The sequence below is a fragment of the Anabrus simplex genome, chromosome X, assembly GCF_040414725.1.
Source record: "Anabrus simplex isolate iqAnaSimp1 chromosome X, ASM4041472v1, whole genome shotgun sequence".
NCBI classification, from domain to species: domain Eukaryota; kingdom Metazoa; phylum Arthropoda; class Insecta; order Orthoptera; family Tettigoniidae; genus Anabrus; species Anabrus simplex.
Genome location: NC_090279.1, coordinates 187036106 through 187062569, shown reverse-complemented (window position 1 = coordinate 187062569; position 26464 = coordinate 187036106). Strand labels below are relative to the sequence as shown.

Below are 26464 nucleotides of genomic sequence, written 5' to 3'. Positions count from 1 at the left end.
ATTTGCGACTGTCATATATTCATTATTTTTATGTTACGTTTGTCGAATCAGTTGCCTTATCGAGGATGTTGAATCTCTGTCGGAAGTTCCGCGCCTAGATTAATAAATATTCACGCACATCCACTTTTTCCTTTTGTCCTGACTTCCTTGATTAGTAAGGTGTATCAGGCTATGCAGCGTGGTCGGACACGTGAACCGGGTATGTGAGCGTTAGAGAGTTGGTCATACTCATAAATGATTTAGAAAAAAAATAATTCGATCTGGCCCCGTTCTCATTTTTTCAGCTACTGGAGTTAGCCAATCAGATCACTTTGTTTGCGAATTCAAATGGGCTTTGCGAGGTGGTGGTGCCAAATCTGTGCGTGGTGTAAGACCGACTGGAGATTCAGCATCAAACACGAACACACCGCATGTTTCAGCCGATGTCATCATAGCGGACTTGCTGTGGCGCGATTCTGTGAGCTCGGAATCAGTTTTCAGATGTCTCATTTGGTGGATTTTTTTTTTTTCTTTTTACTTCGACTGGTGCTGTCAAGCTGGTCTTAAAGCCACGTGCTGATTTCGAAACACCGCCTCGCAAAGTCCATTTGAATTCGCCCGCGAAGCGATCCGACTGGCTAACTCTGTAACGCTGATATACTCGGTTCTCATTGTTTCCGACCACCCTGTGTTTAGGAAGATGCGACCAAATTGGGCTGCTTCCCTACGTTATGCAAGGGTTAGGAATTATAATACTGTACCATGATTTTCCGGCATGACAAGGCACCTTCTCCTTCGTTATTTTATTTATTTGTTTATGTAGCAATGGCTTGTGGTGCCCGGAGTATCCGAGGACCTGTTCGGCTTGTCTGGTGCAGATATTCATATTTGACACCCATAGACGACCTGTGCATCCAGAAACCATGGCATTATTATTATTATTATTATTATTATTATTATTATTATTAACATAGTCCGGTTCTTTAGCTGAATTATCAGCATAGAGAAAGAGGTTAAAACCCGGTTTCCAGCTTGCATTCGGTAGATAGTGGGTTCGAACCCTACTGTCGGCAGCCCTGAATATGGTTTTCCGTAGTATCCCATTTTCACACTAGGCAAAATGCTCGGGCTGTACATGAATTAAGGCCACGGCCGCTTCCTTCCCACTTCTAGGCCTTTTCTATCCCGTCGTCGCCATATGACCTATCTGCGTCGATGCGACTTAAAAAAAAAAGATCCCATTGTAAATCGTAAAAGGCAGAGACAGGTATACTCCATATTATACATTTGAATAGGAAGGTAAATTTGGTTTTATACATCTCAGTGAGTAGAAGAAAACCTCGCAACTCGGGCTGCAATTAGAGAGTAGGTAAGAAGTTGGTTTGTTGGCTCCGCTAATACTGCTGTGTACTACACCAGGTAGGCAAAATCAAACTGGCCCGGAAAACATTTATAAGATTGACGCAGAATTGACCCTCGTTAATGAACAGAACAACTGCCTATCACAGGAAATGCTGGAAACCCTGATTTCGATGTACCCATCGGTTGCTGTCACATGTCTACGTCGCTGTATCATTACGTATGAATGAGTGAGAGGAGCAGACGTGTTCAGTAACCAGTTGAATGCAACACAAAATGGTGCTCCCGATAAAACAGCGCGTGTTTATAGTCGAGTGTTACGCGAAGCACGATTCGTGGAAAACCGGTGCGGAACTGTTTGTGCAAGAGTTTAAGACTGGAAGTGTGTTGGCAAAACCTCCAGTAATGTCCGCAATGCAAAAGTTAGTGGCAAAATGGCGCGAAACGGTTTTTTTTTTTTTTTTTTTTTTTTGCGAATAAAAATCGTAGTTATCCGGAAAGAGTTCGAATAACAGAAAACCATTGTTCGAATGAAGGAAAGCCTGCAACGAATTCCGACGAAAGCTCAACACCGTTTGTTTGTCCAAGTGGTAATTAAGAGATCGTCATGTCAAAACATTGATATAGATGTTGATTCCCATAGGGAATCTGAAATATTTGTCCTGAATGAGTAAACGCTGGCAACCAAGAATGAGTTAGCAGGAAAATTTATAATGTCCAATAACGGACCATTTATATTGGTATTATAAATTTACTCATTCAGGACAAATATTTCAGATTCCCTATGGGAATCAACATCTATATCATTTGATGGCCAAGCAGGCATCAATTTTTGCTGATGAGACAAAGTCTCTTAGTGCATTGGCACTGCCGGTGGCTCCAGTTAGCCTAGGCAGTGGCCTCCACGGTATGCACTAGCCAGCGTATTGGTAGGTGTGCTAGGTACCAACTGATGAGCCCAGCCTAGCACACGAGGGCGAAACGCTGGCAACCAAGAATGAGTTAGCAGGAAAATTTATAATGTCCAATAACGGACCATTTATATTGTCAAAACATTATCAAAAAGGACCTGCATCTATATCCTTACTAGGCTAATTTAGTGTTGTGTATGCGTTAAACCTTGCCTGCTGCCATTTCTTGATGGATACAGTACTTTTGTATCCATCTCTTGGCACAGGCCAGAGTAAAGTGTAGCTTCCACCGAAGTCCCAGTCTCATCCATGGCTGTGACAATATGGAAGCTGCTGGGGTATGGGTGGTGCTGAGTAATGACATTCAGAGCACGACTATTGCATCTGAGTGTTATGAAAGGTGTTGCTCATAGGGTCAGTCGTGCTGCAACAACACTTTCTGACTGAGTGAGGAAAGCAATGGCAAACTACCTCACTCCTCGTCTTGCCTAGTACGCCTCATTTTGGTGCTGCCATTGGTTTTTGCGGTTTCCTTATAACCGCATAACCTTTGGTGGTGCTATTTGAGGATCCAACCAGCGTCTGGGCTGATGACCTAATAGATAGATATGCGTTAAAGGGTCCAGACATACCTTCGTGTGTTGAGTTCTGCCGGTGGTTTCTGAGTGAAGTGGAGTCAGAACTTCTGGATTTTCAGTTTTTCACTTCTTCAGATGAGACCATTTCCAGTATCGTCTGTGATGTTCATTAACAAGCGTCAATGCCGCATCAGTCCTATTGTAAATATTTTCAGGACCACTTTTATTTTGTCCACCTGGTATTTTATGAACTGCATTCATACCGAAATAAACTGGTTAAGATCTGCTAAATAGCAGGAACTGCAAAAAGCAGCGAGGAGTTACAATCTTCGTGAATGAAGATGAATGATGAGGCGGTTCTGACCTTTGCTTAGTTCTCGTTAATGTTGCTCGTTTTTCATGTTTTATCTCAACAAAACCGTGCAGTACTAATAGGCTGTGTTAAACGAACAGATAAGTTCATAATTATCTATCGCTGCTGACAACATCCCGTTATAATATTACTGTTTGCTTTTCTGTAAACCGGTAATGAAGGCTTGAGGTTCAAGAAGATGAAAGTTCACGGACAAGCAGAACTGAATTGTCCGTTGAATGTCACAGGTTCAATGGAAACGAGAATTATGTAATTAGCTCCATGCTTAAACATCTCGTCACTCAAGAATTCTACTCTTTTTGTACGGAGAGAATCCGTGGCACATTGTCTATTATGAGTAGAGCCCGGATTTTTATGCATTAATAGGTTAGAATGCAAAGTTTCTGAAACGAGCAGCAAGTATAGCCTACCTTCACAACGATTATGCTATGGGGTTTGCATAAACATTAGAGGTACGGCCCATCGGAACTCCTATAATGTATGTTACTGTTGCTACATTATGGAAGAGCGGGTTGCCGACACTTCCTATTAACCAAATTTAGTTTGCAATCTAACCTGTTACGGCATGAAAATCCGGGCTTTGATTATGAGCAGCTACAAGAGTTCCACGTGTTCACCATGACATCTTCAGGCGTATTCCTTGGTTTTCATGAGCAGGGCCCTGTTTCACGAAACAACTAGTGAATGTAGCGACTGTGGCTTACAACGGGGCATTCCCTACTCGTCACCACCGATTTCGCTCAAATTTATAGAACATGCAGGGCTTGGCTAGAAATGAAAGTACCCAAAGTGGGAACTCCAGATGGCCAAGCGTATAGAAAATAAAAATAATAATGTTGACGCGACTCTGGCACCGTATAAGCCACTTACGTTAGCGCGCACGCCGAGCAGTAGTTGGCGTAGCGGTAAAAGCTTGGACTAGAAATTCGATGGTCGTGGGAGAATACTTTTTTCTGCCAACTTTTATATTATTCATTTTCCAGTTAAGCAAAGAGGTGAATAATTCATTTTATTTATTTATTTATTTATTTATACGCAAAAGGCATAGAAAAGGGAAACAAAATTGGGATTTGTCAGACTTTCTTCTACCTGCGCCAAGAATCTATTGATTGTATACAGCGGCCAGGACCAACCTTCACTTGTCAGGTGGAAAAGAATCTTACAGCGAAACGACTATTCACGTTTATGGCACATTCGCCAAGGAGGGGAGATAGCCAATCAAGGAGAAAAAAAAAAAAAAAAGAAATAATTTCTGTTTGAAACACGTCGGGAATGTTCGCAACTCCAAATTTTCTACAATTGTGCGCTCATTAAAAAAGAATGACGTCCTATATGCCTTTTGCATACAAATAAATAAATTAAAATAAATAATATAAAAATTAACACCAGAAAGGAGAAAAAGTAGTGGTACAAAAATGACAAGATACAGAATAGAAGATCTGAAGTTCAATCAGCAGACTGTGAATGAATACCAGAACAGGATAAATAAGATTCAAAGTCACAGTTGGACTGAGATGGCAACATCAATACAACAAGCAGCAGAACAAACAATCCTACGAAGTAAAAAGAAGAAACATCCGTGGTGGAATGAAGTTTGCGAAGAAGCACTACAAAGAAGGGCTCAGACATGGAAGAAATGGAACTCAACTAAGAAACCAGAAGACTGGGAGGCATTCAAAGCACAAAGGAAAACAACAGCTAAAACCATAAGAGGTGAACGGAAACATTATGACACACAGCAACTAAAGAAACTAGAAGAAGATTTCGTGAAAAACAATACACGTAATTTCTACCAGACATTCAGGAGGAACTTAACAAGATACAAACCGCCAACCCTATGCTTCAAAGATGACGAAGGAAATCTAATCACTGGAAATGAACAGAATTGCCAACACCTTGCAAATTATTTCCAGAAACTGCTGAACTGTAAAAAACCTGAGGAAACTCTAATGTTTGAGAAACCCAAGAACCAGACACCGGACTCAGAACCACCTAATAAAGAAGAAATCAGGGGAATAATAACAGGACTGAAGAACAATAAGACGTCAGGTGAAGATTCAATAGTTGCAGAGTTATTGAAATATGCCGGAGAACACTTAGTGACTCAGCTAGAAGCACTGTTTGAGGAGATTTGGCAGACAGAGAGCATCCCAAAGGAATGGAAGACATCATTAATACACCCGCTGCACAAAAAAGGAGACAGAACAAACGTTAACAATTACAGAGGAATATCATTGCCACCAGTTGCCTCAAAAATTCTATCCAAGGCACTACAAAACAGGACTGAAGGGATAATAGAAAAAGAACTTGGTGAATACCAGGCAGGATTCCGGAAAGGGAGATCATGCAGCGAGCAAATTTTCAACCTAATCTCCATAATACAACTACGTGCACTCACAGCCAAAAAATCTAGTGATTGTATTTGTGGATTTTAAGAAAGCCTATGATTCAGTCGACAGAGCAACCTTGATAAGCACGTTAGAAGAGTTTGGGATAGATAAAAAACTAGAAACTTAATCAAAGAAACCATCACTGACACTACATCACAGGTTAAGTTTATGGGTATGTTGTCAAAACCATTAAAGATCGAAACAGGTGTCCGACAAGGGGACGGGATGTCACCACTCCTGTTTAATGTTATACTTGAAAAAGTGGTCAGAGAGTGGAGAAAGAGACTGACGGAATTAGGGGTGGAAAATGGAATATCACTGGGAAGATCTGGAGTCAAAATTGACTGTCTAGCATTCGCAGATGATATGGCAATACTGGCAGAAGACACTGAAACAGCCAAGGTGCAAATTGAAACACTTCAAGAGACTGCTGTAAAGACGGGACTTCAGATATCCTTCGAAAAGACGGAACTAATGATTCAGGACAAAAAGGATCCGACACAAAATATTGTCACCAAGTATGGAACAATTAAAAGAGTACAGAAGTTTAAATATCTGGGGGAATGGATAACCTCAACAGGACTACCAGGAATAGCATTACAGGAAAGGGCAAGAAAGATGGAAGCAGCATACCAGTTATGTCGAAATGTCTACAATAAAAAATCAGTTTCATTCACTGCAAAAATCAGACATTACAACACTGTCATCAAACCAGAAAGTCTATATGCGATCGAATGTATTCCACTGAACAGGAAGGGCTTACTAGAAAACATTGAAAAGACAGAAAGGAAGATCTTGAGGAAGATACTAGGGCCCAGGAAAGTGGGTCAAGAATTTAGACTGCGACCAAATGAGGAACTATACAAAACGACCGAAAAAATTACATCCTTCAAGAAGAGAAGACTCTGCTTCTACGGACACATTAAAAGAATGCCACCAGAGAGAACAGCCAAGCGAATTCTGGAATACATGGAGAACAGGAAGACACAAACTAGCTGGCTTAAAGGGGTCAAGGAGGATATCGAGGAAAATAATATATCACAGCAGGTAGTATACAATAGACAGGAATACAGAAAAATCATCAACAAAATTAAGGGATTCCAAGATCAAAGTAGCAAAAAACGGACCGGCAACGACTGGTCACGAGAACGTAAAGAAGCCCACTCCGAAAGGATGAAGAAGTACTGGGCCGATCGAAAGAGGAAGAACCGTAAATGAATGATGCTTAACGTGGTCCATAGTAGACCCATTCGAAAACAATAATATAAAAATTGAAAAAATGTTCTCCACACGCGGAGTCCAAATCACCACCATCGAATTTCTAGTCCAGGCTCTTACCGCTACGCCAACTACTGCTCGGCGTGCGCGCCAACGTAAGTGGCTTATACGGTGCCAGAGCCGCGTCAACATTGTTATTTTTATTTTTATTTTCTATACGCTTGGCCATCTGGAGTTCCCACTTTGGGTACTTTCATTTCTAGCCAAGCCCTGCATGTTCTATAAATTTGAGCGAAATCGGTGGTGACTAGTAGGGAATGCCCCCTTGTTAGCATTTAAAGGCTGTTCAATGCGCATTCATTACTCCTTGGGGTGTATGTAGAAGCGATTTTGTTTATTTTAGTTCGCATAACCTCCAAGCTCAGTAAATTATTCAGCCTACTTAATATTTTTTTTTTTTTTACTGTTATGTTCTTCAGTCTACCGAAATTAATTTTGAGTAATAAATCTATAAACTATCTGAAAAGAAAAACATGTGGTAACAGTGTTATACTTGAAAAAGAAAATAATAAAATAGAACGATATGTTTCATTCTTAAAAGTTCATGATCAGATTCTATCAAAGCACATCCCGATATTTAGAAAATCAGATTATTAACAAGATAACTCAACTTATCTGGTTCTGACCGGGGACTGTTTTGCATTCTTGAACAATCTGAAAGTAAAATTTTGCTATTTCTTCAATATTGTGATGAAATTACTTATCTTGTTAGTGTCAAAGGATACAGAGCATTGACCTTAGTAGGTTACCGCAAAAATAAAAAATAAAACGAAAAAAAATGACTTAACTGTTTAGCCTGGGATGAGTTAATTTACTGTGTACAGCTGGGCTAGCACATTCGATGAGAAAATGCGTGTTTTTTTTTTTCCTTTTTAATAGTGCAACATATTCTTCGTTCGTTTGAATAATCCAGATTTATTTGTATTTCAGTTACCACTAGATAAACATGTGTCCAAAAATATATCTTTGACTTCCTAGGGTTAATTTTAGCAATATTATTGTTTGTTCTAGGGTTCGGGCCCAGAGCCAACTGCCGGAAAGTTTGGTTCCTCCGTCGCCCAGAACTACCACTCCTGTCAGCGTGAGGAAGAGTTCTAGGGTTCGGGCCCAGAGCCAACTGCCGGAAAGTTTGGTTCCTCCGTCGCCCAGAACTACCACTCTTGTCGGCGTGAGGAAGACACCCGCAAGAGAAGCTGTATTGCCAAACGTGACAAGACGTACTCCACGAAACAGTTCCCGACCTCCTCCAGGCAGGTCAGTACTGACGGTACCACGCCTTTCTGTTTTAAAAGTGGGTGGCGGGTTTATCAAAGCCGTGGCCGCATGTCTTTTGGCCATGGCTGGTGAGGGTGTTACAAAGAAACTCTTTCGAACGTTGCCAGATTACACTATTTCCAGTCTCCCTAGGCTAGACGGGAACAGTAAATTGAGACGTACAAGATTGTGACTCGTCGATCCATCCCTAAATGTGTATAGATTAATCGGGACTTGCTAATTGGCTGATGATGACACTTCAAATGCGTTGAAACCGGTCCCAAATGAACAGGTTGTAACTTCTGTTTGGTTCAACTTAATAACAGAGTATTGAAAGGTGGGTCCTTCCTTCTATTTAATATTGTACAATTTTTCTGTTTCATAGTGAACAGCTTTAATGTACAGTATTGGATATACAGTATATACAGGATGAAGCGTAATTCGCGCACTCGGGCGTCGCAGCGCGACTCCTCACATGCTAGCAATAACAAAATGTCTCTTACAAAATTTCGTCTTGCGAGTATATCCGGTAGAAAACGGACGTTGAAGAGCAGCAATCTGGCAACACTGTAACCATATGTAGGGTAACTACCGCTGTCAGCATGTTCTCGTCGTGCTGTACAGTTGGTGCAGTGGGTAGAGTTTTTGGTTGGCATGCAGGAGGTCGATGGTTCGATCCTGGGTTGAGGAGCATTTTTTATTTGCTAATTTCCATCTGACATTACCTACTGTAATACAGTAAGACACCATTTCTGAGGTCACAAGTATCCTACATTTACAACATTTTGTAACGCTGAAACAACAAATACCTGGTTAGACTAATAAGAAATAGACAGCTGAAACAAACAGGTTACACATCTAGTAGATGAAGTGGTGCGAATAAATTCACGCCCACGACGTGGAAAGGGCGCCTTTCAAAGCTGACCAATGAAAACGATTGTTCGTCCATTTCTAGGATCGTAGTATGTAAGTGCAAATGGTTTCTAGAGGACCCACTGCAATCGCTGTTGACGATTAAGATGCCAGATACCATACTACCTGGACTACATTTACGAAATAAAAAACACACGCCTCAACCCAGGATCGACCACTCGACCTCCTGCATCCTAACCTAAAACTCTATCCACTGCACCAACCGTACAGTACGATTAACGTCTGCCGACAGAGTTAGTTACCCTACATGTGGTTACAGTGTTGCCAGATTGTTACTCTTCAACGTCGTTTTTCTGCCGGATATACTCGCAAGACGAAATTTTGTAAGAGACATTTTTTAATTGCTGGCATGTGAGGAGTCGCGCTGCGACGCCCGAGTGCGCGAATTACGCTTCACTCTGTATAATAGTTCCGAATTCACAGAACACGACATATAATCAATATTGTTCCAGTGATTCATCAGACATCTGCTTTGATGGGTTGACCACATCGTCCGCAGGGCTAACACACTCTTTCCAAAGCAAGTGATGTTTTCTCAATTGAAGGATGGACATGGTAGTCAGGGAGGACAGCAAACTCGATACATGGACGTTCTAAGGATTAATATTGGGAAGTGTCAAATTGACCTCTGCAACTGAGAGGATGTAGCGGGATGTGGTGTCCTATTGCCCACGAGAATCCACGGTATTGTGAACGGTTACGTGCCAGATGCGACCCGGCCATTATCGTGCCAATAGCGACCGAGCGGATATGCATCGTGCCGCATGCGACCCATCAATCACTTACAACTTATCTATATTAAGGGCTGTCACCAAGTGGCAGATTGTTTATCAGTAGCTAACTTGGTCTTTTCTAAAATAAAGGTCTGACACCGTTGTTAGCAGGTTCGAGTGCCGTTGGACGAAAGAAAAATATAATAATATTGCTGGATTTACGTCCCAGTAACTACTTTTATGGCTTAAGGAGACGCCGAGGTGCCGGAGTTTAGTCCCGCAGGACTTATTTAACGTGCCAGTAAATCCATCGACACAAAGCTGACGTATTTGAGCACCTTCAAATACCACCAGACTGAGCCAGTATCGAACCTGCCAAGTTGGAGTCGGAAGACCAGCATCTCAACCGTCTGAGCCGTCGAGCCACTTAGCCAGGATGAAAAAAAAAAAAAATCAAAAAAATCACCATCATAATGTAGGCCGGCAGGGTAGGAAAGTTGGTGTATACAATCTGTAATCACTAGATAGCGTACCAAAAGCCTGGATTCAAATCCAAACCTTTTCGCAGTGTTCAAATGAAGTGAGGGAATATGATGCTGTTGATGGTGATTCGGCCGTCGGATGGGGACGTAAAGCATTGAGCAGACCCCTTGGTATTATTCGAAAGGAGTAGGCTACGTGCCGACACCGGGTTTCATCTTTCCCTACCTCATTATCATAATCTCACATCCAGACGCGCAGGCCTCCCATGTGCGTCAGGTAGAAAGACCCGCACCAGGCAAGCCGAACACGTCCTCGGACACTCCCGGCACTAATAGGACACGATAAGTAAGTAGGCCTAAGTCGTAAATAATTTCAGAGAATTATGATTTTTTTTTTTTTTTTTTTGCTAGTGGTATTACGTCGCATCGACACAGACAGGTCTTAAGGCGACGATGGGATAGGAAAGGAAGGAAGCGGTCGTGGCCTTAATTAAGGTACAGCCCCAACATTTGCCTGATGTGAAAATGGGAAACCACGGAAAACCATCTTCAGGGCTGCCGACAGTGGGATTCGAACCCACTATCTCACGGATGGAAGCTCACAGCCGCGCGCCTCTAACCGCATGGCTAACTCGCCCGGTGGGAAAAAACGTAAACGCACCACTATATTTCGTGTTGTAAAAAGAGTTTCCCCCAGAAGTGTTATGTAAAGTAGGGTCAGTAGCTGCTCATAAGATTTTTAAATTACATTGCACTTCGCTTAGCTTACCTTATCTTGGGTGATGACACAACTTATCAAATGACAATTTGCTTGTCAACGCCGGTCGCATCCTGTCAACGCCGGTCGCATCCGGTACGGTTACAGATTATGCGGTCGCTAGTGGCACGGGTTGCATGCGGCACGGTCGCATCTGGCACGCCACCTTGTGAACAGCAACGACGAAGGCTCGAATGCGATAAGAGATCATAGAACGAAGGCGAAAAAGTCTGAGAAAAACTGATCCGCAGGAACTTTCGTAGTCGTGATGTGCCAATATTGCGGCTGAGCTTGTGGTTCAGAGAACTCATAACCGGCTATCTTCTTGCGCTTGGAAGACACTACCGATGATGATGATGATGATGATTTAATTAAATCTTAAATCTGCACAAACATAGATAATACTAAAATACTTTCAGAATATGGATAATTAAATAACATTATTTTTACTTAACTTTAGACTTACGATTTTTCCGGTCGTCCAAGCAGCTTTATTATGAACTTTACTTCAGAAGCTGTTTAAAGTGGTTAACACGTCTATTCTCTTTGATAACTGGTACCTTGGGTTTTGTGTCCGACGGCAAAGGAATTTCTAATGGGGATACTTACAGCATCTTGCCCTCTTCTTTAAAAAATGCGCGAAAAATCATTGCCGTAAGAATTCGCATTAATTTCTGGCTTTGTTGGATTTGGTAAAAATGAGTGGCATATTATGAATGTACTTTACGACATCCAGAGTGGTCAGAAATTGTGAAATGATGCATTATTAATTTTGCCAACTCCTACGAAGCCAAGAATTAACGCGCAATTTCCTGTATTTTTTAATCTTCAGATAATATTTCACCATTCCAAGACTGACCCAATCCTAGATCCACTTAAATACAAACTCCAAGATGTACTGTTCCATACGGCAGGATTAGTATGTACCATAATAATAATATTCAGGGCCCGGATGTTGACCTAATAAATGCCGGAAAATGGCCTATAAAATGACCTAAAATGCCTCATCCGGATACTGATGGTACCGTATGGCCTCTCCTACTGTGTGCAGGCGTTTTAATTTGGCGCTCTTTAGGTTGCCTGCATGCCATTTTCTAGCTTCCGTTTTATTCTACCAGATGGCACAGAACCGGATCTCGTTTGGCGATCTACTGTGGCTGAGTCTTAACTAATTTTGTTGGGTAAACACCGGATGTGCCACCAGAGGTAGTTTACATGCCTTCATCGCACGACATGGAGTGCTCGGTTGACTTTCTTCTTCTTCTTTTTTCGCTCTTTGGGGTTGAACCCACGAACTAACGATCCAGAGGCCTACACTCTTCCACTAGTCCTCAGAGGGAGTGGGAATGAGGTTAAACAGATTACCGATTATTATTATTATTATTATTATTATTATTATTATTATTATTATTATTATTATTATTATTATTATTATTATTAAAATTAAAATTTCGCTTCGGCCAGTTATGGACCACGCTATTTTTTTTTATTTTTTATTTTTTTTTTTAACTCGCCCAGTACTTCTTCAGTGGGCTTCCTTCTGTTTTTCGGTCCACGTCTTGGCCGTCTTCATTTCAGGTTTTGCTCGAAAACTCTGTAGACCTTAAAGTTTCTTTAACCCCCTGCGGGTGGGGGACGCACATGTAGAATACTCCCGCGGTATCCCCTGCCTGTCGTAACAGGCGACTACAAGCGGCGACCAAGAGATGATTGAATTAGAACCATGAAACTACTCTTGATTCGTACCATCATGCGGGGAACACCATGGGTTGCATGTACTTGCGAGTAGTTTCACTAAATTGGTACGAAATAGGTTTGTGATTAGTTGCAGTAAAAAGCCTGGCCTGGTGGATTCCAGTACCCGTGCGTTGTACCCATGTGGGCAACACCGCGGGTCTGGGCGTAGCCTGTGAGTTGTACCGCTATATGAGCGACACCGTGGGTCTGCGTTGCCTGTGATTAGTACCCACTATGTGAGGAACACCACGGGGCCCTTGGGACCGGCACCCGTGACTAGTACACCTAGGTGAGGAAACTCATCGGTTTGCGTTGGCTGTAAGTGGCGCCATTGTGTGAGAAACACCATAGGTCTGCGTTACCTGTACGAAGTACAATACTTGTGAGTAGTACCATCTTGTGTGGAACACCGTGACTCTTCGCTACTTTTCATTAGTACCCCAAAATGACAAATACCATGGTTCTACTTTACTCGCGACATGTACCGTTCTGTGGGGCCTTAGTCGTGGATTTTGCACCCCTATAGACATCAAGCATCATTGTGCTTTATAAGTGGTCCCTTGGTCACTAATACTATTATTTCCGATCTTTTTTGTGTCTGATCCACTGTGTTTGTTTGTTTGTTTTTGTTTTTGTTTTTGTTTTATTTGTAGGGTTCGTGTCCATCCATTCATTCTTCATGACATTTTTTATTTTTATTTTGGTCAGTGGATGAATCTGAATTTTTGTTATTTCATTTCGTACCATTAGGGGCCGATGACCTCGATGTTAGGCCCTTTTAAACAACAAGCATCAATCAATCAATCAATCAATCAATCAATCAATCAATCAATCAAAGGAATACGCTGCAAGATGTCAATCATGTAAGATTCCCAATTCTTCTAAATACTTTTCCACTTCTGTGAACTAGACCCCTTTAGTTTCCTGATTCGGAAAGTACACAAAGATTCGAGTGGATAATATTTTTGGTTCATTCATTCATAGTAGTGTTTGTTATTTTCTCCATATTCCTTTACTGGATCTTTCTTAGAATCTTCCTTTCTTTGGCTTCTAGTTGTTCTGCCAGACCTTCCTTATTCATCAAGAGGCATTCTGCTGCTTATAGAGCTTCGGGTCGAATTATGAACAGTGATATCTAAGCTTGTCCGGCTCCGTGGTGTAGGGCAGCGTGTCTGGCTCTTACCCGGAGGCCTGGGTTCGATTCCCAACCAGACTCAGAGGACTGGTTCGAGGTCGACTCAGCCTACGTGATTAGAATTGGGGAGCTATCTGGCGGTGAGATAGCGGCCAAGAATAACGGCCGAGAGGATTCGTCGCGCTGACCACACGACACCTCGTAACCTGCAGTCCTTCGGGCTGAGCAGCCCTTCAGGGCTGTCGTGCCATGGGGTTATGTTAGGTTAGTTTAATATCTGAGCTTGGTTGTGAAAGATATTGACCGTAACATAGATATCTTTGAGGTGGTAGGCCATCTCCATCTTGTTGATTCTTGATTTGAATGCCTCTTTCTCTGAAGTATTACAGTATGCTCTATCCACTCCTTTAGGTATTTGAATTTTTCTGCGCGTTTTATTTTACCTCGGGTATTATTATTAAACTAGAGAAGGGATCTTGAGCAGTGGCGATGCTAGTTCATGAGGAACGCCAATTCTCATTGCGTGTGCGTGCTCGTCCGTTGAATCACGACTCCGTCACTTTTTATTAATATTAATGTGGATGCATGCTACAGCAGACAGATCTCGTCCGCCCTGCACTGTCTTTAGTCGGTCTGCGTCCCTCTCCTACGTAATGACTCCGCCAGCTTTCTACTGGTCTGGCCTGAGCTCAGTGATTTGTTAGAGGAAAGATAACACTTTTTAGTGTTTCTCCCTTCTCACACTTCTTATTTGTTTCACAAGCTACTGCCAATGCTCAACCCCTGATCAGTCGAGATGGTAGCCTAGGGTTTAGCAAATTAAAGTCCGGCTTTGTGGCTAAATGGGTAGAATGCTTGCCTTTGGTCCGATGGTTCCGGTTCAGTTTTCAGAACCAACCCCGTCATACTGTTAATTCCCCTGGCTTGCGGACTGGGTGTTTAGTGACGTCTTCGCCATTAATTTTATCCTCATTAGGTCACCACCAAACCTATACAGATGCCATGCACCATTATTATTATTATTATTATTATTATTATTATTATTATTATTAAATAAAAATGTTGAATTTTACAGCGGTCGTGTCCGTCGTTCACTGGTTAATTAGCTTCCTCGGGAGATCAGTGGTGGTGTCCGACCCAAGATCACGGGTTCGATTTCAACCAACAAAAGAGAACACTAAACCTGAAAGATTGCATTTCATTTTAGCAGATCTACCAATAAAACGAAAATGATATTGCCTCTAAAACAGCAGCTCTGCAGTGTCTTCCTACAAGGATGTAGAAGTAAACGGGAGTGAAATACCAGCACTCTGTTATCTGTATAAGTCGGAAGTATGAGGCAAAGTCAACTCGTTCTCATCCCGACGTGGTGAGCTGCATGTACTATTTCAACCATATACCAGCCTTCCTGCGAGTTCTGCAATTTCTTGCAGTACCGGGAATCGAACCCGGTCCCCGAGGACGGCAGCTAATAACACTAAACGTTACGCTACGGAGGCGGACGGAAGTATGCGGTGAGGAAGTTTATATGATGAGTAACGCATGGTTGATAGCAGTGGCGATCTGACGGAATGAAGCCTAGCACAGCTATCACCCGGTCCCCGCTCCTATCAGGTATACAGCAGCAAGCCGCGTGGGGGTGAGTAGAGGGGAGAGGGACGAGAGTCTGGGCTGCAATATCACTCTCCGATGCCTTGCTCTCAGAAATACGTGCGACGTTTTTTCTCACAGCTTTCAAGTGTTGTAAATGGAACAATGTGTCCGATGCTTACATTATAATGTGTTTTAGACTTCCATAATTATTCTCAATTGAGGTTTGGGTTTCACTGATAGCCTTGGTAGCCCTCAGTATACGCCATGATCGTTAAGATGTCTCGTCTGTATGGTCTGATACCGTGGTTAGCTGGTACAGAGACCCTTTGGGCGGCGGCGTGGAATTCCCATCAGAATGTTGGCCGCCAGGGTAGAATTTGTAATCACTAGATTACGTGCCAAAAGCCTGGGCTCACTTCCAAACCGCCGGGCTGAGTGGCTCAGACGGTTGAGGCGCTGGCCTTCTGACCCCAAATTGGCTGGTTCGATCCCGGCTCGGTCCGCTAGTATTTGAAGGTGCTCACATACGTCAGCCTCGTGTCGGTACTGGCACGTAAAAGAACTCGTGCGGGACTAAATTCAGGCACCTCGGCGTCTCCGAAAACCATAAGAGTAGTTAGTGGGACGTAAAAGCAAATAACATTAATTCCAAACCTCATATGGAGTGAGGGCATATGACGCTGATATTGGTGATTCGTCCCGTGGGAAGCAGACATTAAGCCTTGAACACAGTGTTGCCAACCCATAAATCTTTTCTCCGCTAAATTTGAGTTGAAAATCCGCTAAATTCCGCTAAATTTCGAACTGAAACAAAATAGCATATACCAGCTGTTTTAATTAGAGAGATTAACTCAACACTCACCAGTTTCAGAACAGGAGTTCATCATCTCCTCCTCGCACTATATGCTCTGAAGCAGATGTGCTGGATTGAGGTCCTGTGGTATGGTATGAAGCCATCTGGTATCATTCTATTTCAAAGTATATGCTGGCAGTTCACAGCAGCAAAGCACATACGAAATATCTGACAACTTTTTAATCTATTCTTTCGACATATTGACGTACGAAAAATAACCTGCTGTCAAAAGAAACATGTTATCAAACACGACACTAGCCGGGTCATCAAGAGTACAGTAACGATTGTAACAAGTTCTGACTGAGGCTGTGGGCCAGAGCTGGTCTAGAAAACGAGTCGTAGTATGCAGCAAAAGTTCAATACAACGCGAATAAATTGACTATTATGCCGTAGTAAGTTTTATATTATTTTTTTTCTGCTGGTGATGAAAGGTGATATTGTCAACGCTGAAAATCGCTAAAAGAAGTTTGAAAATCCGTAAAAAAATCCGCTGTCCGCTAAATGGAAAATTTATCCGCTGTTGTATTTAAAAATCCGCCATTTGGCAGAAAATCCGCTGAGTTGGCAACACTGCTTGAATAGTCCCCTTGGTGGTAGACTTGCGCCTACTCGCCCTGGGGGAGAACACTCTCTAGGGACACCATGACTTCGGTGCGTTTGTTGATCCCGAAGGCTGTGCCTCCTCATTGTTTGTTACCCATGCTGGATTGGCCTCGGAGTAGGCCATCCTAAGAGGATTGGCTGAGAGAGACCTGTGCTCTCTCCTTTTCATTTCTATTTCTACATTTACTTTCCTAACCTCCTTCATTTCTCTTACTGTCTAGCCAGCCTCTCTGCCCTGTGCCTGGGGGGGGGGCAGTAGGATACATCCGCGGTGTCCCCTGCCTGTCGTAAGAGACGACTAAAAGGGACCCCAGGGGCTCTTAACTTGGGAGCGTGAGTTGTTGGCCATGGTTGTCGTAGCTGTGTCCAACATTGCTTCCATTTACTAGTGTGAGGCTCCTTCCTCTCTTTTATTGTTCTTGCCCCGCCTTCCTTGGTCAACTCTTATTTTCTTCCGACCCCCACGATAGTTGTTTGTGAGTCCTGTGGATGACTTCGTTGCCACACCCTTATCTCTGTCTTTTGCCAATACATGTTTGAAGGGACGTTCGAATAGTCTTACTTCGGGGGTATGAAGGTAAAACAATTGGATTTGGGGGTTACGCCAACCAAAAAGTGTGAACACCACTGCTCTAGAACACTGTTTCTTATCCGCTGGACCGTGGGATCAGAAAGTGTCATTTTACTTTTCTAACCATAAGCATTTATTCAGGAATAATTTTACACTCTAAATATTTTTAGGAGAATAGATTTTCTGATGGTGTAGAAAAGAGCAGTTCAATGCAAAACTTCTAAAAGGTAACATCGGTGCCACTTCATTCGGGAAAGGGAATAGGCCCCTACTGTACCACTATTTCCGACCGGCTATAAAAATTGTCTAGAAGCAGATTACAGCAATGGGCGGTGAATCCTCTGTTCTCAAAACTGTACAAAATAACATATTTGTTGGAAACGTATCCTATTTACGAGTAAATTTGTTGGGATCATTCCCTTATAGAACTTTACTACGAACTTCACCGTGACGCAGGTTCTCAGATTGAGAACTGCTGCCCTGGACCCGCCACCTTCACTCGGAAGAGAGCAGGCGTTTTTCAAGGAATAATAATAATAATAATAATAATAATAATAATAATAATAATAATAATAATAATAATGACGACGACGTGTGGCCTCCGAAGAGGCCTGATACAGGTATTTCGAGTGGATGCCGTATAGGAGACCTGCGCGTCTATGAGGATGGGGACCTACCTATAATGAATTCTAATTATGAAGATTAGTGCTGACAAAAATTGAAGTGAACGAGTGAATTTTTTTTAAAAATTAAAAAATAGCAATACAATATATAGCAAGTAAGTAAAGCCGTTTTACATACGAAGGTAATCACAAAAAAAAAGGTCTCCTATTTTTTTTATAAATACATAGACTTGTTTATTTGTACAATGGTTTACTTCATTTTACAGCTTGAACATTGAACTATTTTTCTACATAATCACCATTTCGGCCGTTGCATTTTTCCAGACGCTGTAACAGTTGTACCAGCTCGCCCCCATGATGTTCAGGAAGTTGTGAAGCTCATCTTTCATCTGGCACCCATCTTGCGCACACCTTCCGGTATTTCAACTTTTCCATTAAAATTCTGTGAGCGGCGCTTCGGGAAACCTCAGGAACCTAAGTGCAGAGATCATGCAGGGTGATCCGCCGATCTTCACACATGATTTGCTCAACCTTCACGGCTGTCTCGACGGAAATAGACGGTCTCCTGTCAGTTGGCGATGGATTTCAATCAGTTCGGTATATTTTGCGTTCAAAAACCAAATAACTGCTCGCACTTCGCACTTGGCGGTAACATCCAGCGGGAGCTCCATTCTCAACGGCTGTCAAGCCAAGACTTAGTGCCTCAGCGGTTTGGGTTTTTTTTCTTTTTTTTTCTTCGGGGGGGGGGGGGGGCGAAGCCCGCTCCCCCAGCGTGACCAACGACTCAATCTACATGGACTCCGACATGCTATTATTTCTAAGAAGAAGAAAGAGATAGCAGGGAAAAGTGGGAAGTGACACAAGGAGTATCTGCCTGTTTCCATGTCAGACACGCTATATTGTATTAGGTATATGGTGTTGAAGTATGGTATTGAAGGGTCAGGGAAAAACCACATAGGCAGAAAGAAGAAAGAGCCTATATGTAAAACCTGACATCTTTTGATAGCACATGCAAGGATGTGGGCTGGAGAAAGACCAGAGGTTGTGTTAGTTAGGAACAGGTAACATGCACAAAACATAAACCAATTCCTTTCCATTCCATCGTCTGGGGATCAGTCCGTCTGGGCACTGCTGTGACTAGCACGGTCCTTGCCGGCTGCGGAGCCATGCGTCGAGTACCACTAGGGCCTGTCGCACGGCTCCACCTCCTTGGGGTACCTCGTACCCAGTCTCCGATCCCGGAGAGTGAGGCCAAGCCCGCCGAGGCGGGGGCCTCCTGGAAGGGGGTGGGTCATAGCGCCGGGCCTCCTTCCTCTCTGCCCGCGCCATGGCCCGGTAGACTGGGCAACTGCGATGGGAGGCCGGGTGGCCCCCCCGAGCAGTTGGCGCACACCGGCGCGTCTCTAAGTGCTGCGCAGGCCGTGTAGTGGTGATCACCACCACAGCGGTTGCAACTCACCTCAAGCCCACAGCTAACCTGACGGTGGCCCCACCTCAGACAGCGAAAACACTGCAAGAGCTGCTGAGGGGGACGTTTTACTCTCACCTGACTGCCGCTGCCTGCTGAGGTCCTCTCCTGATTGGCTCCTCGGTTGACTGCGGTCCTGGGAGCAGTCCTGGGTTGCGGCTTGGCGGTCCTCTCCTGGTGAGCCAGCGACGCCTTCTGCTTCTTGGTGCGGCGTCGTCTTCTTCTTCTTCCCGGGAGTTGCTTCTCGGCGGGGGAAGAGGCCTCGTCCTGGTGGCCCTCCTCCCGGCCTGGTGACCCCGGGGTAGCTGGTGGCTCCGCTGCGTCGCCATCTTCTTCTTTCTCCTGGCTGGCTGGCGGCGGCGTCGGTCGGTGCTAACACTCGACTGCATTCCCTGTCCTGGGGGGCGCACATCGAGGTCTGCAACTCGACAGACGTGCAGGCAGGCTGGACCTGGACAGCAGACTCGGTACGCCAGGGGGCGTCCTTCTCCACCGCTGTGCTGTTCTCCACCATCACGGGCGCGTTCCTGGTTTGCGCCCGGGTAACAGGCCCTTCCTGGTAGGCCTGCGTCTGCGACCACTTCGCCCTTGTTGGTCTGCGTGTACTTCGTAAGGTACAGCATTCCAACTGGGGTCGCGCCGTCGCGGCGCTCGGGAGCGCCGCCGTCTTCCTCGGTCGTTGGCTCCGTCTGCGAGGCTGCCTCCTGGTAGCCCGAGACGTCGAGGTGCTCCCTGAGTCCTGGTAGCCGGGCGACCTGGAATTGCTGGGACGCGCGCTCCTCGTAGATCCTGAGGCTGGCTGCATCGTTAGGGCGAATAATAATCGCCCAGGAAGTAACCATAATGCCGATGATCGGCAGGAGAGGCTCCCCGATGTACTCCGCAGTCGCATACGTGGAGCGTCCCCTGGTGGTCGGCCTCCCCCAGCCCCGGGCGTTCATAGCTGGGGACCTCCACCGTGTCGATCGCGTCTAGTAGCTTCTCGACGGAGCGGGGTGTGCGAATGTTTATATGCGAGCGCGGGAAACACTCTTCACAATATTGTGACCAACAGCCACACGAACAGTTCTGTATTTATTCAAACAATAGGAGACCTTATTTTTGGGATTACCCTCGTACTTAGTGAAAAAATGAAAATCCACAGCCTGTTTCCGGTCATTCGACCGGGTCAGGAATGGAATGAATGAAGCCCCATCTAGCGGCGAGGATAGGAATTGTGCCGGCTGCCGAAGCCTGTCGCACTCCTCTGGGGCAATGATTAATGAATGACAGATGAAATGATATTGGAGAGTTTTACTGGAATGAAATATGACAGGGAAACCGGAGTACCCGGAGAAAAACTTGTCCCTCCTCCGCTTTGTTTAGCACAAGTCTCACATGGAGTGACCGGGATTTGAACCACGGAACCTCGCGGTGAGAGGTCGACGCGCTGCCGCCTGAGCCACGGAGGCTACTTAGTGAATGGGAGGTAAAAACGGACACACGTTTTAGAATGGATAGTTCGAAAAGGGGACTCTGTGTAGTGGTAGACAAAAACACTAAATCAAAACAATGTTATTGAAAATGAGCAGGCTCACTGAAAACATAAACTACGATAAATTTGCTTGCCCCTTGAGACGACCCCTGGTGGTACGCGTACCACACTTTCAATACCAATACCGAAGTGAATGGCTCAGACAGCAGAGCCAGGCTGGCGGGTTTGATCCTCATTCAGACCAGTGGTATTCGATGGTTCTCAAATATACCAGCCTCGTATCGGTAGGACTAAGCACATTTCCCGCACCTTAGCGTAGCGGAAAACCGAAACCTACAGGCTGGTTGGATTCTCGAATAGTGCCACCAGAGGTAATGTGGTTGTATGTATGTTTAGTCATCAGCCCGAAGGCTGGTTGGATCCTCAACAGCTCCGCCATCAGCTGTCATACATGGCCTAGGCATCACTGAAGAGGCGTACTAGGGAAATGAGGAGTGCGGTAGTTTCCCGTTGCTTTCCTCACTGAACCAGAAGTTGCTATTACATATCAGTCTGCCAAGCGTAATTATAGTTACGTAAACCTAATAAAATGTAATTATTCTTCTTTCCGATGGGGCCTGCTAAGGACCAGGTACCATTTTCAGTTCAGTTCTTCATACTCTTTTGTTTTCTCTTCCGTTCCTACCAGTATTATTTCATCCTTTCACTATGCTGTTTCTTTCTGTCCTCGGACCACTTCGCACCGGGCTTCTTGTTCAGTCTTCCTTGGAATCCTTCCACACTTACTACCCTCTTTCTAAAAATGTCTCTGTCCATAGTTTCTTCTTCTCTTGTATTACTTCTTTCTCAATCTTTCTTTACTTCTTGAATCTAGTTAGTTGTTGCCTTTTTGTCCCAAAGGTACTTGAAAATCCTTTTTGTTAATTTGGAATCATCCATTCTGTAAATATGTCTGAAAAATTGCAATCTCCTTTTTCTTATGGTTTCTGTTATGTTTTCTATGTTCCCGTATATTTCATCATTAGATCTTAATTTCCATACTTCTGTTTGTTTCGCAGGGCCTAAGTTTTCTCATGATTCTCCTTTCTAGTACCTCAAGTTTATCTAATCTATAGTTTAGTACCAGGCAGTCACTTGCATATAGGCACTCCGGTTTCACCACTGTAGTGTAGTGCCTTATTTCAAGATTTTAAGATACACTTTTATTATTATTATTATTATTATTATTATTATTATTATTATTTCTTTGTTATGCCCGTTTACAGAGCGCGTTGGAACTTGTTAGCTTGGTGATGGTTTTCCTTTCTTCTTCTTTTTTCTTCTTCTTTTTTCTTCTTCTTCCCGTATTATTAAGGGCTACCGAACCTGTACGATAAAGACGTAGTCGGTCCACCCGGAACGTCATGGGTTGCATTATAAACGATATTCCCGCTTCTGGAGAGGTAAATGGCCCCAAGGTCCCTTCAACGTACACCAAAAATGGGAACCAGTCTAATACCTGGGGGCAAAGGAGAACACTCCATCCCACTTACGTGCTGAGGTTACGAATAGTGCAAGACTTCGCCTTTCACTGCTCCAAGCGCCTTCGTGGCCTGTTCCAAGATTACTTTTATTATTATTATTATTATTATTATTATTATTATTATTATTATTATTATTATTATTATTATTATTATTATTATTCTTTTACGGCTTCATTGGACCACATCACACACTCATTTTCTCGTCATCTTCGATAAGTTTTCTTTCCGAATTGCCCAGTAGCTTTTCATTCGTTCTGATATTTTCTGTGTATATCGTTTGTCTATTTTTGCTTTAAATCTTGTTTTTATGCTTTTCAGTTTATTTAATTTTTTGTTTTATTTTGAAAATCGCCTAGAGTTATTTCTAGTGCTTCCATATCCTTTCTAATTTCCTTAATCCATCCTGTTTGTTGCTTCAGATTCCGGAGTTTCTCTATAATTCTTCTTGGTGATCTGGTTTCTGGTGTCCTCATAATGTGACCCAAAAAAAAGAGATCCTCTTCTTCCGTACAGTACCAATTAATTATTTTACACCTTATAGCCACATTGGGCCACTCTAGTCAAATAAAGGATTTTTTGCTTTTCAGTCAGCCCAATATTTCTTCATTGTGACAGATACTGCCCTCCTTTCTTCAGTTGAAAACACCGACCCACTAGACCTTTTAAAAATTGATCTTGTGTGTGCCTTTAAGTATCTTAATTTTGTCTGTTTTTTAAATCTATTGTTATTTGTAGTTTTGTAATATCATTCTCAATTTCAGCAATCCATGTAACGTCGATCTTGATGTTCCATAATTTTTCAATTCTTCTTCTGGTTCTGGCTGTGACTGTTTTATAATTTCTTAATTTTGGTGCTAGCGATAAGCTTTTTCTCTTGTTGTACGTAGTCTTGGGAATGTAATTTGCTTTGTTTAATTCATTTATTCTATTATGCCAAGCTGGTTTTTCATTAACAGTATAAGTTCCAATTTCTCCTAAATACTTACATTTACCGAGCTCGATAGCTGCAGTCGCTTAAGTGCGCCCAGTATCCAGTATTTGGAAGATAGTGGGTTCGAATCCGACTGTCGGCATCCCTGGAGACAGTTTTCCGTGGTTTCCCATTTCCACGCCCCGCAAATGCTGCGGCTGTACCCTAATTAAGGCCACGCCCGCTTCCTTCCCATTCCCAGACCTTTCCTGTCCCATCGTCGCCATGAGATCTATCTGTGTCGTTGCGACGTAAAGGAACTTACAAAAAAAAAAAAGAAAAAAAAACTTGCATTATCAACAATTTTGATTTCTTGTCCACCAATCGTTACTTTATTTACCAGTGGTGGATTTGTAAGAATGATCAGTTTTCTCAAAAGGATATTTTAAGACCTTGTTTGTGCTTTTTCTTGTAGAGGTTGAATTTGATGTCGTGTTTCCTGAATATTGTTGGATAATAGAGAAAGGTCATCAGCAAATCGTAGACAGTTTAAACTTATTTATTATTATTATTGTTGTTCCGGGATATTCTGTGGAACGCAGAGGTCAAAAAAGGTGAGGGTTGGAATGGGTCTGTCTACGATAGTCAAAGATTAATTTAAAACTTTAAAATAAAGGTTATATTTCTTTTCAGATATTAAAATTTAACAAAACTCTTCGCGTGGTGAAAGAACAAGATTTCAGTTACAGAGGTAGTTTGGTACGAAATCGACAAACAGAAAAAACAAGAATTGGTAAGTACCGAGCTCGATAGTTGCAGTCGCTTAAGTGCGGCCACTATCCAGTAATCGGAAGATAGTGGGTTCGAACCCCACTGTCGGCAGCCCTGAAGATGGTTTTCCGTGGTTTCCCATTTTCACACCAGGCTGTACCTTAATTAAGGCCACGGCCGCTTCCTTGCATTCCTAGGCCTTTTCTATCGCATCGTCGCCATATGACATATCTGTGTCGGTGCGACGTAAAGCAAATAGCAAAGAAGAAAAAAAGAATTGGTAAGTTACAATTTGAGCTCCAAGCTCATAATTTACAAAGATAGGCAAAGAGACGAATCTCCCAAATTGTTTCACAGGAAATTCTAAATCACAATTTTTAAGAGCACTTTGCTCCAACGGTTACAAGTTACGGCCTTCCAAAGGCACCACTCAGTATTACACAAATATATTTGACATTTGAAGAAAAGAGCCTCAATGCTCTACAAGTCTACCCAGGAGAGTAGGCTCCCAAACCCTTACAGCCTACTCAAGGCAACCTTTAAGTTTTACATTGGTGATTAGAGCGTCTTTGCACACTAAAATTCGCACTTTCAGGCCTCTCCAGGCACAACCAGGCCCCAAAAACAAAATGTATGGAGGCGGATACTTGCGCTCCTTGAAATCAAGAGGTTAAAACCCTACTTGAGCTTGTGGCCCGATGATGCAGAGGCTAATCCCAAACTACTGAGGTGACTAGATGGACAAGTTAAGTTACAATTTACAAGCGAAAAAGGTTACAAAATCATAGTCACCTCAAGATTAATGGAAGGGGAATACGAGAGGGTAACACACTCTCTATCCCCGGTTTTCAGATGAAGTACTTGTGACTAACTTGAACTTTTACACTAGCAGAAAGAAAGGTTTACATTTTAGAAAATGTACGGTTACGTTATTAAATATAGGGAACCTTCCCCTCGACTCGGCTTGCGGAGATAATTACTGAGTTAGAAAGATGGTGGCCATGACCTTTTCTGGTGTTCTGCCTGCCGATGAATGAGGCCCCCGCCACCTCCCTTAGCACACACACTCAATAACACGACGATCAGTATGACACGTTAACTCGAAAAGGCGTCACCTTTTATACCCGAGAGGAAAGTTCGAGAAGGCTCTGGACTAAATCCGGATACACCCTCTCAATTTTATTGGACAGTCGAAAAGTTACAAAAAGCCTATGATTGACAGAAAAATAAGTACACGAAATTTTCTATTGCTTGAGATCCCAAGCTGGCGGGATAAGTAAGAAGTGTTGCAAACCTTGAAGTATGAAAAACATGAAAGGTCAATTCAGTTCAGAAAACCTATGAACACAAAATTTCTTTAAATTTCTAGTTATTCCACTCTGCGCCAGAGTACACGACATCAGTTATTTAAGAGGCATCTCTGGAGAAAAGTCCAAACTTCTTGAGATAGTTGTTGAAACCTGTGATAAAAAAAAAGAAAGAAAAAAAAAGAAATCCAGTGAGTTCAGGAAACCTTAAAATAACACATTACTCTTATCACTTTAGTAGTGACATCTGTTGATCAACGTCCCAACTTCTTGCACTAGTTGTTTCAATTTATATGTGATAGATAGCGTTCTTCAAGGTGCTTCATTTAAACGCATGGGGATGAGGTGTACCTCCTGGTACAATTATTATTATTATTATTATTATTATTATTATTATTATTATTATTATTATTATTATTATTATTATTATTATTATTATTATTAAATTTGTGTACTTCAATGCTACTGTTGCGAGCAAAGCGTAGTACTGTATATAGATTGGTACTCGAACTCGGGATCTCGCTCAGTTTCCGGGCTAGCAGAGCGCGTTACGTAATGCAACATGTTGTGTAGGATGTTCTACGTTGTAACTGGTGAGATCGGTCGTCCGCTCTGTGCTAAAAGCTGTAACCACCCATCGTCGCTTGACTTTATTGGTCTTCCTGGAAAGTGTAAATGTGTTGTTGGCCAGTTTCGGGAAAGACAAGTCTGGTGTTAAATATTACAACACTCCAAGAAACAAAGGTGCTAGCAAAAAAGCCATTCATTAACTTTTCGCCAGCTTACACACTGAACCCTACCTCGTTTGGAAATACAGATCTCATTCGGGTTTTGTATTCATTATAAAAACTTGGGATATTATCAGAAAGCGGGCGTGGGGATATTTTCA

General features: G+C 43.0%; 1 protein-coding gene across 4 annotated transcripts in view; it reads left to right on the top strand.

The window, feature by feature from the left end:
- Positions 1 to 26464, top strand: part of LOC136886040 (cytospin-A) — a 471506-nt gene that overhangs the window by 222590 nt on the left and 222452 nt on the right. For all 4 annotated transcript variants that reach the window (XM_067158760.2, XM_067158757.2, XM_067158759.2 and 1 more), the window contains exon 3: positions 7880 to 8122. In XM_067158760.2, coding sequence (XP_067014861.2) covers positions 7880 to 8122 — 243 coding nt within the window. The remainder of the gene's footprint in view (positions 1 to 7879; positions 8123 to 26464) is intronic.